Below are 12455 nucleotides of genomic sequence, written 5' to 3'. Positions count from 1 at the left end.
CCCTCCCCCACGCGGTCCACTGTCCTCGGTCCTCAGTCCTCAGTCCACACTCTGCCTGCATCCTCCCTCCAGTTATTTCAAAAATAACTAGCTATTTTTTTTTCTTTGGTGTAGATCCTGAGATTTTCTCACAATGCAACGCTCTCGAAACGAGTCTCTTAGTTAGCTTAGCGAACTTTTGGCTGCGGTTAGCAGGGGGGGGTTTTGTGGGAAGGGATATATGGAATATATATGGGATTGGGCATTGGTATTGGTATTATTTAGGGGAAAAACAAAATGAAATGGAACGAAACGAAACGAGAGGAATGGAATGGAAACAATTAAACATCGATTAAACACTAGCAATAATTTATGAATAAATCGTAAATAAATGTAGATGGAATGTTCTTACAGTCCACATTTTTAAAGACAACAAAAAGCACACAGCACACCACAGACACAGCCACAGACTCGGAAAGACAGAGGAACAGAGAAACAGGTACACACACTCTCACTCACTTATATATATATATATATGTATATATATATATTTCAGCCACAATAACTTTTTTTGTCGGGCATCTTAACTAATTGTATATTTAATAATTAAATTAATACAAAAACAAACAAAAAAACAAAAAAACACAAAAAAAGACACATGAAAATTAAAAAAAGAATAAACAAACAAGTTTTAAAAATAAATTCAAAATTGTTATCCTTTGCACCAAGTCCTTCGCTCCCACATGAATGCTCGACACGCACAAGCAAAGGCTGGCGGCTGAAGCTGTGTAACCGAGACGAGACTCAAGGAACCTATTGGCCATCGACCGATCATGAAAAGACATGCCACCCCCAAGGATCGACAGTGAAAGCCAGTAAATATTTGTCTTAATGCTAGAGAATATAATTCCGCATATGTGTATGCTGCATTTATGATTCGACAGGATCATTTCAATTGATCTACTTCGTAGGGGTATAATTACAGATCGGGAACAGATCTACAGATGCGCTAGGATATAGAGTACTGCGAGTGGGGATATACAAGTAAAACGTACATCGGGGTTTTTAAACGATTATATGGTAACTTATGAGCAAACAAAAATTAATAATGCTACGAAAGAGACAAAGTAAAACTAAAAACAGACGATGTGTCTGTCCCATTGGCCATTTCATAAGGCAGTTGTCGTGTGAGAGGATTACTTAAGCTAGAGGATTACTAGTCGGAGAGCAGCAGCACCACCTCCGACTCGGCTTCGGCCGCACTGGCCTTGGCTGTGGCTGTGGGCCTCTTCGGACTCGCTTTGGTGCTGGGGCTCGCATCGCTCTGGCGGCGCAGGAACTGACTGATGAGGCCGTTCTTCGAGGCGGCGGGGCTGGGCAGTTCCCGGGGCCCGGATATCAGGGCGACCCGCTTCTTAGGGGCTACCTGCGTCGGAGTGCTGGGCGTGCTCGAAGCGTCCACGGGGGCCACCGGCGATTCCTTGTCCTGCTTGACCGGTACCTCGGGCTCGGCGGGGGGACTGAGCTCGTGCTGTGGCGGAGTCTCCGATTCGGTGATCTTGGGGGTGAGCGTGTACTCCCATTGGTTCTGCACCGAGAGCTCGGCCAGCTGGAATTTCTCGAGCATCTCGGGGCCGACCATCCAGCAGAGGCGCTTTTTGGGCTTCTTCGATTTCTTGGCACTGCTGCCCGCTGCGGCGTCTGGGGTGGATAGCTCCATTGTCGACCAGGTGGCCAGCTCATCGAACTTCTCGCGGATCAGGGCCTTCGACGGCAGCAGCTGCGCCTCCTGGCTGGTCTGCGTCTTCAGGTACTCCAGGTATTCAGAGATCAGGAAGGCCTTGGCGTTGCGATTGCCATGCGTGAGCCGCACCAGCTGTTGCAGCAGTCGCTCGTCCAGCTGCAGGGGGCTGGGAGGGGCGGTGCTAGTCGCCTCCTCCCGCACCGTCTCCGGTGGCGGCTCCAGGCTGATCGGCTCCAGTTGCCAGCTGCCGTACATGTCGATGGTCTGAATGAAGACGGGCGGACACAGCTGCGACTTGTTGCCGTTCTCGTCCAGCCAGACGGGGCCGAGGAGCCGTGGCTTGATCTTCCTGGTCTGCTTCTTCATTTCCTGGGCGAACTCTTGCTGCAGAACCTGGAGCTTGGCCTTCTGGGCCTCGCGCGTATGCCCGTCATCCATTTCGCCATCGTTCTGCAGCTCCTCGTCGCTGAGATGGCCATGGGGGACATACCACTCGTTGTACTCCTCTTCGGACTCCTCCTCGGACTCGCGCTCCTTCTCGTCCTCGCTGGCGCTCAGCGATTCGCCCGGCTCCTCCTCCTCCCACTCGCAGTCCGAGTCAACTTCGTAGTCAAAGTGCACCTATATCGGGGAAGAACGTTTATTCTGGTTCAGAGGGATCGATTGGACTAGATAGGGGTGGACTTACCTTGTCCTGGGCCAGGGGGCGACGGGCGCAGATGGACTGGCTCTTCTTGCGCCAGGTGCCGTAGTACGGAGGCCGGCGATTGTCGGCGAACATCAGATACTTGGCCCGCATCCTGGGCATCTGCTTGGCCTGCTCCTCCTGCACAATGGGCGTGCCGGCATTGGTCAGATCATCTGAAAGGAGTAGACAGTGGGAGTGAGATTACAAGGTTGGCTGGAGAAGGACTGATTATGCGCCTACCTATCACCTGGACCTCTTCCTCGCTCTCCTCCTCTTTGGTGCGCCGCTGCAGCCGAATATCGCGCTGCATCTTGAGCGGCTGGCGTGTGCCTTTTGCCAGTTCCGCGAGGTACAGCTGGACGCGGTTGGGGCGCTTGCGGCGGCCTATGTTCTCGTGCTCCTCCTCCGACGACGATGCATCCTCATTGCGCTCGCGGAAAAGGCCATCCAGCTGGGAGCGCTGCAGGCCGCCAAGGGAGGCCCTCACGACGGGGGCCAGCAACATGTCGTCCTTGACCTGGAAGGGACGGAAGGCCAGCGACTGGCAGCTCATTTTGGTGCTTTCGCAGCTGGTATGCTCCTGCTCCAGCGTGGCGACGGAGGCGTCGCCTGTGCCTGGGCCCTTGGGCTGCTTCTGGACAAAGAACTTGGTGAAGGATTCGGCGGCGCGCTTCTTTTTCTGCTCGGCCTCCTCCTTCTCGTGCTCCTTGCGACGCTTCTCCTCGTCCCGTTTGCGCTGCACCTCCTCCTTGGCCTCGTTGCGCTTGCGCTTCTCCTCGTTCTTCGAGTCCACCTCGGCCTGGCGCTTGCGCTCCTTCTCTTCGCGCTCCTTGCGCCGCTGCTCCTCCTTCTCGTCGCGTTCCTTGCGCCGCTGCTCCTCCTTCTGGTCACGCTCCACTTTGCGCTGCTGCTCGCGCTGCTCCTTCTCCTGCTGCTTGAGGCGGCGCTCCTCCTGCAGCTTGTGCTCCTTCTCCTCGCGCGCCTTGCGCCGCTGCTCAAACAGTCGCTGCTGCTTGGGCGTCAGCGCCTGGCCCTTCAGGTCTCCGCCACCGTCGACACCGTCCATGTCATGGACGCTCTTTCTTCTGGGAGCCTTTCCCTTGCCTCCGTTCGCCCTCCTGTCGGGTGTGTCTGTGTCCATCTCCATCTCATGGTCGGTGCTGGACTGATCGGACTTCTCGCGGTCACTGTCGCTGCTAGAGAGGATCGTCACCTCATCATCGTCGGGGGAATCGTCCTTGCTTTCTGTCTCATCCTCTCTTTTCTCAACTGTCGTTTGCTTCACCTCTTTGTGGCTCTTCTGCTGCACTTCCGATTGCTGCTCTTGCTCCTTGCTGCTCTTCTCCGTAATCTCCAGATCCGCTTTGCTCATATCCTCCTTCAGGGAGGAATCCTCCTTTGTGGCCCGCTCTGTGCTCAGCTCGGTTTCTTCTTTTGTACCTTTTTCCAACGATTTGGAGTCGTGCTTCTTGGCATTCGGTGCCTTTTTCTTTTCGGCCTTTTGCTGATCCTCCTGCTTGCTGCTTGTCAATGTTTGGGCATCCTTGGTCTTCGGTTCTGTTTTCTGTCCTCTGTTCTTCTTCTCCTTGATATTCTTCTCCTCCGTAATCTCTTCCACAGTTTGTAGCACCTCTGCCGTGATCTTCTCCACCGCGTTAAGCACCTCCTCCCGGTCGTTTTTGTTTCCGTTTACCTTTGTCTTTGTCTCCTCCTCCTTGCTCTCCTCTGCTTCTGGCTTTTTCCCATCTTTCTGTCTCTTCTCTGCTGCTGCATCTGGATCCTTCTTGCCTTTGGGCAGCCGCACTTTCATCCGCTTCTCGGCAATGACTTTAGCATCATCATCGTCATCAGTCGAGTCGCAATCGACTGGCACCGCTGTCGCTGTCGACGGGGCAGTCTCTTTGGGGGTTGCTGCCTCCGATTCCTTCACAGATTTTCGGCGCTTGGAGCCGCGTTTGCTCAGCAGCGGCAGCTTGATTTGTATGGGCGATGAAGGGGCCTTCTCTCCGGGCTTGGTCTTGGGCTTGGCCTTCGGCTTGATCTGAATCTTCGCTTTGGCACCAGCCAGAGCTGGAGCTGAGGATTTCTTCTCCTCGGGCTTCTCCTTCTCATCAATGTCTTCGTCTGCGTCGTCATCGTCGTCCAGTTCGATGATTTCCTCGGCCATGTCCAGCACTTCCAAGATCTTCGACTTCTTAGCAGCTCCCACAGCCGCAGCCCCAGCCACGCCCACGGCCAGGTTCTCTTTGCTGTTGGAGCGCCGCTGCTGTTCGAGCTCCGAGGTGTCATCATTGCTGCTCTTTTCCTCGCTGTACGAGAGTCTTCGCTTGCGCGGCTCCTTCGGCAGCGGCGACTCTTCCGATGCCAGGGCATCTCCATCGGGCAGGGCCGAAGTACCGGAAGACGTAGCAGAGGTGGGGGCTCCTTCTGCCCCTGATACTGCTAAGGTGCCACCAGTGGCTGTTGATGCCACCGGGGTGATCAGCTTGAAGGGTAGACGTGTCTGGACCAGCTTCTTGCCACCGCTGCCAGTGGTGCAAGTGCGCTCCCCTGACTTCTGAATCGCATCTTTGGTAATAGGTTTACTGCTTGGTGACTGGAGAGTGCCGGCGAGCATATTCAAGCGTTTATTAATGCTTTTTCCTGTGTAATTTGGCCGCTTTCCCTCAGTCTATTGTAGTTGTGTAGTTGCTGGGAAAACGCGGAAAATATACAAGTGATGGGAGTTGCGCTCATGGAATGCCGCCAATTGTTGCGTGAGCACGATCGATGAATCGATAGGCATGGTCCGAATGTATGGTGATCAGTGTTGGCTAGTGAAACAATTGGGGTGATCATTTGAAGTGATCGTTAGAATTCAAAAATTTAAAAAAAAATAAGTGCATCAATTTGATTGCTTGCAGGCGACACACTTTAGTAATTACTGTTTGTACCTTTTTGAGGCAGCTGCCAAATATTTGTTTACTTAGTTTAATGTGGCGTTTTTACTAATCCCAGATAAGTGGTGAAGGGCGACGACGAGACGCCAGCGGGCACAACCACCATGCACACCCCCACCCCCAATCCCACTCCCACTCCCACTCTCTTTACTCATCCCTCCTGTCGGTCTCTGTGCCTGAAACCCCTTTTGGCTTTGGCTCGTTGACATGGTGACCTGATCCGAGAGACCCGCCAGCTCCCCGACTTCTGCCTGACTGCGAATTACATTCCATTGAATTACAATTTATTTCAGAAGCACCCAACACGCACCGCACTATCCAATGGGATAAGCGGTGGGTGTCGGATGCGAGGCGGTTGCGGTTGGGGTTGGGGTTGGGGCTTTCGTGGGATGTAACACGCAGACACCCACGGCTCGAACGAATAGTCCGGAATTGCAACTGCTGTATTGTTCTCCCAGAAGTCAGAATGGACGGGAATACTTCCATTTCCATATGCGAATTATATTTTCAAAAAGAACAGCTTTTATTTTCCAGTGAAATATCGCTGAGCAATTTCAAAATGAAACACTATCGATAGCAAAAAGTTGCAAAAGCCGTAGCCGTGCGAGTTTTAATCTGAATTTTACTCGAACAAAATTTAAAACCGAAGCTTGGATGAATATAAAACTAAGTTTAATTTCTAATTTGTTAACATCTGATACTGAACACTAGACTAGAGCTGAAATTCAGTATTCTGTATTCAGAGAAGTTTTCAATTCGAAAAGTGCATTGGCTAAGCGGGAACAATTGTAATCGAAGCAGGTCACTGCTTAATTGAGGCCTGATTGTCACTACATATCCATATATGAAAATTCACAACACATCTACAGCTTGCGAATTACTTTCCGTTCTAAAACAAAACTAAAATTTGACTAAAATGGCATATTATCAGCGTCGGGAGCTGGAGTTGCAGCAGTTTGAGGAGGAAGTGCGCACGGTTCGCATTCTGATATTGGGCGATCCAGGTGAGGATATACGCACGTATAGGTTATTATAGTCGACAGTACCTTGAAACTTGAAACAATTTTTAGGCGTGGGAAAGACATCTTTGACTAACTTGTTGGCTAACAGCGAGATCACGCCGACACGTTCCTCTAGAACCGTTGCCGACAGCGAGTGGACCGTCCAAGCGCGTCTGCACGAGTACCCCAGGGTGCACCTTCCACACACACCCGAGTGGATGTCGACCTCATCATCGCACCGCTCAGCCCAATCGCCACTCACTCCTGAAGAGCTATATTTCGTTGAGTTCTACGATAAGAACGACTCAGTGACATATGGTCGAGTGGACAGGAATCCCTTGTACAAGAACATAGACGGAATCATCTTGGTGTATAATATGCAAGACATGCGGTCCCATGACCACCTGCACGACTGGCTCTACGGGCCACTGCGCGAGATAAGCGAATGCCGCCAGAATAAACGCAAGCGCAAGCGTATGTTGAGCCGTCTCAATGTGCCTATCCTAGTCGTGGGCACCATGTTGGATAAGCTGCGCAAGCGCTCACTGCGTCGCTCTGGGAACATTGCTTATCAATTGGGATCAGAGGAGATATTCATCAATTGCCACGATCAAAACTCATTGTCTGAAATGGGCCGCAATTACGGAAAAGTGCGCAATTTCTTGAACAGAGCCGTCGAATTTAGGAAATGAACTGAATACTCTACTTAACCTCACATGTGTACAGACATGATACATGTGCCATAATATCTTAATATACATAAGTATGTGTTAAGTATATTTTATATTTATATTTATTGTAATGTCTGACGGAGATTCTACCGCCTAGGGGGGGTAGGATCTGGCTCTTAGCCAGGCGGTCACTTCATTTGACGACCGCCTACGAAATGCAGGAGCCAATAGTACACCGACTGAGCTCCATGTTGTCCATTGTTGACGACCACGCGATAGCCCTTCTTCAGGCCCAGCTCCTTCATCTTCTGCCAGGCAGAGCTGATCGATTGGCTTTCTTGGAATCACCACAAAATGAGTGGGATTCTTCTGTGTGGCCTGTGTGTGGCAGTTGCATGGATTGTCCAGTGTCCATATCGTTGCATTTCCCATTGATGGGAAACATTGGCAAACAGGCAGTGCCTAAACAGAGAAACTCCCACTCTCCTCTCAGAAGAGCCTACGGACAGAAACAACACTCGTCGCTGGTCGCTGCTGGCGAGTAGCGAATGGAAAGGCGGAGGGCACGACTGACTGATGACCTGTAAGAATGGAGGTTGGGGAAAATTGGCGACATAAATGAAAATTGAAGATACTTAGAAACCAAGCGTGCCCCATGCCACTTGCAGGCTCTAACAACAGTATAAAAGAAGCTACAGGTTCCGATCCAATCTTATTATTGATATTATATTATCATATAGTATGTTTCATAAATCATTCATTCACAATGTAAATGTGCAATTTTCACGCATGCAAAAAAAAGAAAATGCGCTAATCAATCAGCTGGCCGCACTTTGACCATTCGCAGGTTAACGTACATAACAGTGATGGGACTATTGTCTATCATAATGTTTTGCCAGACCTTTTTTGGGGTTTCCCACAGAGCGCATTTTAGTGCAGGGTTGCAGGTATTTCGTTTAAGGTGTTATGATATTAGACTTTGGGACAACTTTGCTGCGAGGAGAGACAGATAGCATGAGATGGTACACCTCTCCAGTCATGTCTTCCCATACTAGAGCCTTCAGTCGGATTCGAATCACCCCGAACGGAATCCGAGCAGTGCGGATTAATATCGGCCAGTTTCGTTCGCATGTTTCTAAAGTGATTCCACACATATTCCCATAAGGCAAACATTTTCTTATTCGAATTTCCACTCTCGGTACTGCATTTGTATATCTGAGCGTAACTATCGGTGCTCAGGGCATTTTCCTCAGTGTGCTCAACCGTTGGAACCTCAGGGTTCGCTCTTCTCTGAGCGACCACTGCACCGACTTGATCGGTCGTCTCTCCTCCACGGTATTCCTTCTAGTCTCTGGCACGGCACACTGAAACCCATTTAAGTTTCCCTGTAAATCTTTGAATCTAATATTGACATGTGTGGCAGCCAACAGCCAACCGCCACCAGCCACCAGCCGCAGAGGAGGAAGGAGGCCAGGCCAGCTCCTGCTGCGGTCGCCGCTTGCGGCTTTTGTTTGATGATGACGGGGGGCGGGCTGGCATGAATGAAGTGGGTCGGACATGTGCCATATTACACGCATTTAGGCCCGACCGGGATTTGCCACACGCGCGGGGTTGTCCGACATCGACTCCTTTAATAATGATAATAATAATTTTGCATTGATTCCGCTGGGAGTTGTTGGAAAAGTTCGATGCGACGACGAGTCTCGTACAAAACGGGGCGTAAAATGGAAATTCGGTCATGCATATGAACGGAAGGAGGAGGAATACAACTGGAAGCTGTGGGTAATAGAAAATCTATTAGCGTACACAGAACCCCCTCCACCCGCATTCAGGGTTTTGGCATGGGCATGGAGGGCACGGCACATCCTTTTTGATGACACGCAAAAGGCAATAGACACAAAAAATTGGCAACACAGGGGGCAATGCACGGGGCACACACACACACACCCGGGGGGCGGGTCCGGAGGAGGCACAGACAGCGAACCTGAAATTAGAAACCTGTTGGCGTGAAGCGTGCATAACAGGACTGTCAGACGGAAGGACAGACGACTGACAGCCAGTCCGGAGGCTCGGCTCGTATGCTGATATTTCTCTTAACTTTTTACACACATACTAAGAGCAATGTAAGGTTGTAGTACATTTGCACAGTGGTCTAGGGACCATCAAATCAGAAACTGATTCAATAGTTGAGAGACCTCTCCTCCCCGGCATAACCACAAGACAGAGAAAGAGACAGAGACAGAGAGAAAGAGAAAGAGAGAATAAATAGATTTGAATACTTCCAAAAGTACTTTGACCATTCGCAGGTTAACGTACATAACAGTGATGGGACTATCGTCTATCATAATGTTTTGCCAGACCTTTTTTGGGGTTTCCCACAGAGCGCTTTTTAGTAAAATCAAACCAAAGAATCCTTAAATATACAAACACAAATCTTCCCGCTAAAGTCTATATATATATTTTTGGATAATGAGAATGGTATCCTTCTTCAGGCTCTGTAACCATCCCAAACCCAAAGAATACCCACCCATAGATCAATTCATTTAAAAGTTGCCTTCCCTTGATTTCAGGACATGTTCTACAGCCCCGGTCCCAGTGTCCAGGGGCCAAAGCAATCGCACTGTGTATTGTATTTAAGTAATTGGAGGGTAAAATGTGTTTCCAATTTGTTGTACTACTCGGGCCGTACCAATTCTAGCAACATTTTGGGCCTGCCCCCGCCCCATTCCCTTTTGTTTCATTTCATTTCGCTTTTCTTCTTTCGCTTTAAGAACGAGGGAGTGGGTGGAGAGGAGAGGAGAAACAAGATTGAAAAAAGTATTGAATTACATTTATACAACATTTGGTTGAATAGCTTTTCGGGTGGCATGGCATGGGATGTCTGATGGCTGGGGGGGGGCTGGTCGAGTGTTGCGGTTTGAGTTTCCTTTTGTTGAGTGCTGGATGGCTGGTTGGGTGGGTCGGTTGAGTGGGTGAGTGGGTGGATGGTTCGTTCAGGCTTTGGCGATTAACGTGCCTTCCGCTCGCCGTGCCGTTGTGTGGTGTGGTGCGTAGTATATTTGTGGCTTCCATGGGTGTCTGTCTGTGCGTCTCTGTGTGTCTGTCTGGAACATGGACAGATATCTGAGTGGAACAGAAGTGAAGTGGGGTAGGGGGTTGGGGGGATTCCCGCAGGAATCGCGCTTGGTGAAAATTCATTAGTTGCCCATTTTTATGCTATTTTCTTTCATTGATAAAAGACGCACGCATGCATGCATTTATTATGCCGTTTGACGGAGGCATCGGCATCGGCATCGGCATCGGCAACGGACACGCATTAAAATTGTAACAGACAGGAAAGGGAACGTCGGACGGAGGACGGTGGAATGACAGGTAGTTGGTAGGGAACCCAGAGCAGAGGAGATCTTTTCGGGGTTGACACACACTTGCCTTGGGCCACGAACGTCCTTCGGTTACAATGGCACTTTTGTCTGCCGCTCAGCCGCTCTGCCGATCAGCCGCCCAGCCGCTCTGCTGCCGGTGTCTTTTCCGGACTTTGAGAATGCATTTCCCACACTTTTCCCTAGCTTCCCCTTCCTCTTCCCCGTCCCCGTCTCCATCACTCTCTCGACCCACGCTGCAACAGATTTTGATATTGCTTCTTTTGATACCATTCCATTCCGTTTCTTTGTCATATTTCGAACCTGTCGATCGCCCCCGACCACCGACCCCCGACCCCCGACCCCCGACCATAAATAGCTGTCAAATTCAATTCCGTTTTCCCCCCTTCGCTTCTTCGCTTCGTTCTGACCGTTCTTTGGCCGTAGGTTTCTCTTTATACCCCAGCCCTCCTCCCCCTCCTCCTCCACCTTCCCACCATCTATTTCACTTTTTTTTTTGGTAAGCTTCATTGCAACAAAATTCAACAAATTAGCTTCATTCCAGCCCCTGACATTTCCACCATGATCCGGCACATTGATTGTCGTCGTTTCTCTGGCTTCCGATCTGTTTTTCTGTTTTGATTGCCATTGGCACTCCCGTCCTCTCCACTCCCACTCGCCCGCCCCCCCTCTACCCTGTCATTCGCTTCCACAAGTCATTCACACAAATTGAGGAAACTTGCCGGTCATGCCCTGGGATCTCATCTCTGCGATTCGAGAGCCGCATGCCGCATGCCCCATGGCAGCCTCTCATTTTTGTAGCACAGTTTCGGGAGCAGAGCACCTATGGAATCCGAATAATACATGGATGCATAGATGGATAATCCGGAATGGAGCATTGCCCCCCGACTCCTAAGAACTATGTTCAATAAAGAACACACCGCAACCCTAACGATAGTTGCAGCCCTGCAGTGTTTAAAAAAATGAAAAACCTAGCAACCCTAACGATAAATTTGTTCTAGAAAAGTCTTTGACCGAGTCATTCGAGTAAAAGTAAAAAAAAAGCTACACTTTTTGGATAATTTTTGTGAAAAAATGAACGCAAATGCAGAAATCAGTGGGGACCTCGCCAAGCTACAGGGCGAGCAGACTTTAACACCGGCAGCCCTCGAGATTCTTAAGGAACATAAGAAAATGGACGGGTCTATTCAAAACTTGGTCGAATCGTTTTGCGAGTACAAGGACAGCCCGTACGCCCTGTGCAAGACCATGGTCCGAATGAAGAGAGCTCGAGATATATTTATGGAGCAGAAAGAAGGCTGCTTGGAGCTGATGGAACGTGAGGGGAAGATCAAGGAACTTATGGTTGTGGTCGGCTGCATTAATGCCTCATTGGAGCTCATCCGTTATGTGCAGGACATGTACCAGCATAGGCAAATGAACTACAGCAAAAAATCCGACGATCTTAAGGTAATACCCCTTCGGCACAGCATATCAGCAGTGGTACAATATTCGTAAATTGCAGGTCGTAAATAATGTACCGGGAAGACACAGAGTTCAAATGGTATACCTCTGCAGCGGAGACCAGCAGCTTAAATAATTTTGAGCTTTGAGGCCCGGAAGATGACAGAAGACACAAAGCCAAAGAACAAAATAAAACAGACTCCAACACAGGACGCCAGCCATCCACTTGCCAGGACGCCACCCATCCACTTGCACATTAAGGAACGCCTCGAGCCATTAAATATTGCAAACTCTTCCAAACTGCCTTAACAATCAACTGTATGTCTTTTAAGTATAGCATGGAAGTGCTTTGAAATCGGTACAGACCCCACCAGTAGCAGCCTGTCGGCTGGCCCTCTTTGGGGGGTTTTTGTCACCGAATGATGGATCTGCCATTCGAATGCCATTCAAGTTTCTCTACTCTTTCATTCGTTCAAACATCACAATTCATGTACCTTTGAAGAAATTGGAGTTTTAGAAGCTCAATTTTGATCGTCTACCAAATCCGTGACCGTAGATTACCTCTTAAGTCCGTAGCCTAATGTTGGCCCAACACTTTTGAACTCCACGG

At 49.8% G+C, this 12455-nt stretch overlaps 3 protein-coding genes across 3 annotated transcripts; 2 read left to right on the top strand and 1 right to left on the bottom strand.

Moving 5' to 3' along the window:
* Positions 1 to 1195: 1195 nt before the first annotated feature.
* LOC113566192 (chromatin assembly factor 1 subunit A-B) lies at positions 1196 to 5028 on the bottom strand. Its single transcript, XM_026990720.1, has 4 exons — positions 4285 to 5028; positions 2652 to 4074; positions 2412 to 2584; positions 1196 to 2344 (listed from the first exon to the last, which is right to left on the bottom strand). The coding sequence occupies exons 1-4, from the start codon at positions 5026 to 5028 to the stop codon at positions 1196 to 1198; spliced, it is 3489 nt and encodes a 1162-aa protein (XP_026846521.1).
* A 1216-nt stretch (positions 5029 to 6244) lies between these two features.
* On the top strand, positions 6245 to 7069 carry LOC6597423 (rab-like protein 3). Its single transcript, XM_002022429.2, has 2 exons — positions 6245 to 6354; positions 6421 to 7069. The coding sequence occupies exons 1-2, from the start codon at positions 6267 to 6269 to the stop codon at positions 7041 to 7043; spliced, it is 711 nt and encodes a 236-aa protein (XP_002022465.2). The 5' UTR covers positions 6245 to 6266; the 3' UTR covers positions 7044 to 7069.
* Positions 7070 to 11473: 4404 nt separating this feature from the next.
* On the top strand, positions 11474 to 12101 carry LOC6597269. Its single transcript, XM_026990756.1, has 2 exons — positions 11474 to 11851; positions 11907 to 12101. The coding sequence occupies exons 1-2, from the start codon at positions 11477 to 11479 to the stop codon at positions 11979 to 11981; spliced, it is 450 nt and encodes a 149-aa protein (XP_026846557.1). The 5' UTR covers positions 11474 to 11476; the 3' UTR covers positions 11982 to 12101.
* Positions 12102 to 12455: the final 354 nt, after the last annotated feature.

This window comes from Drosophila persimilis, unplaced genomic scaffold (assembly GCF_003286085.1).
Source record: "Drosophila persimilis strain 14011-0111.01,24,50 unplaced genomic scaffold, DperRS2 tig00000606-arrow-arrow-pilon, whole genome shotgun sequence".
Classification (NCBI taxonomy): Eukaryota; Metazoa; Arthropoda; class Insecta; order Diptera; family Drosophilidae; genus Drosophila; species Drosophila persimilis.
This window is presented reverse-complemented; position numbering and strand designations above follow the sequence as displayed.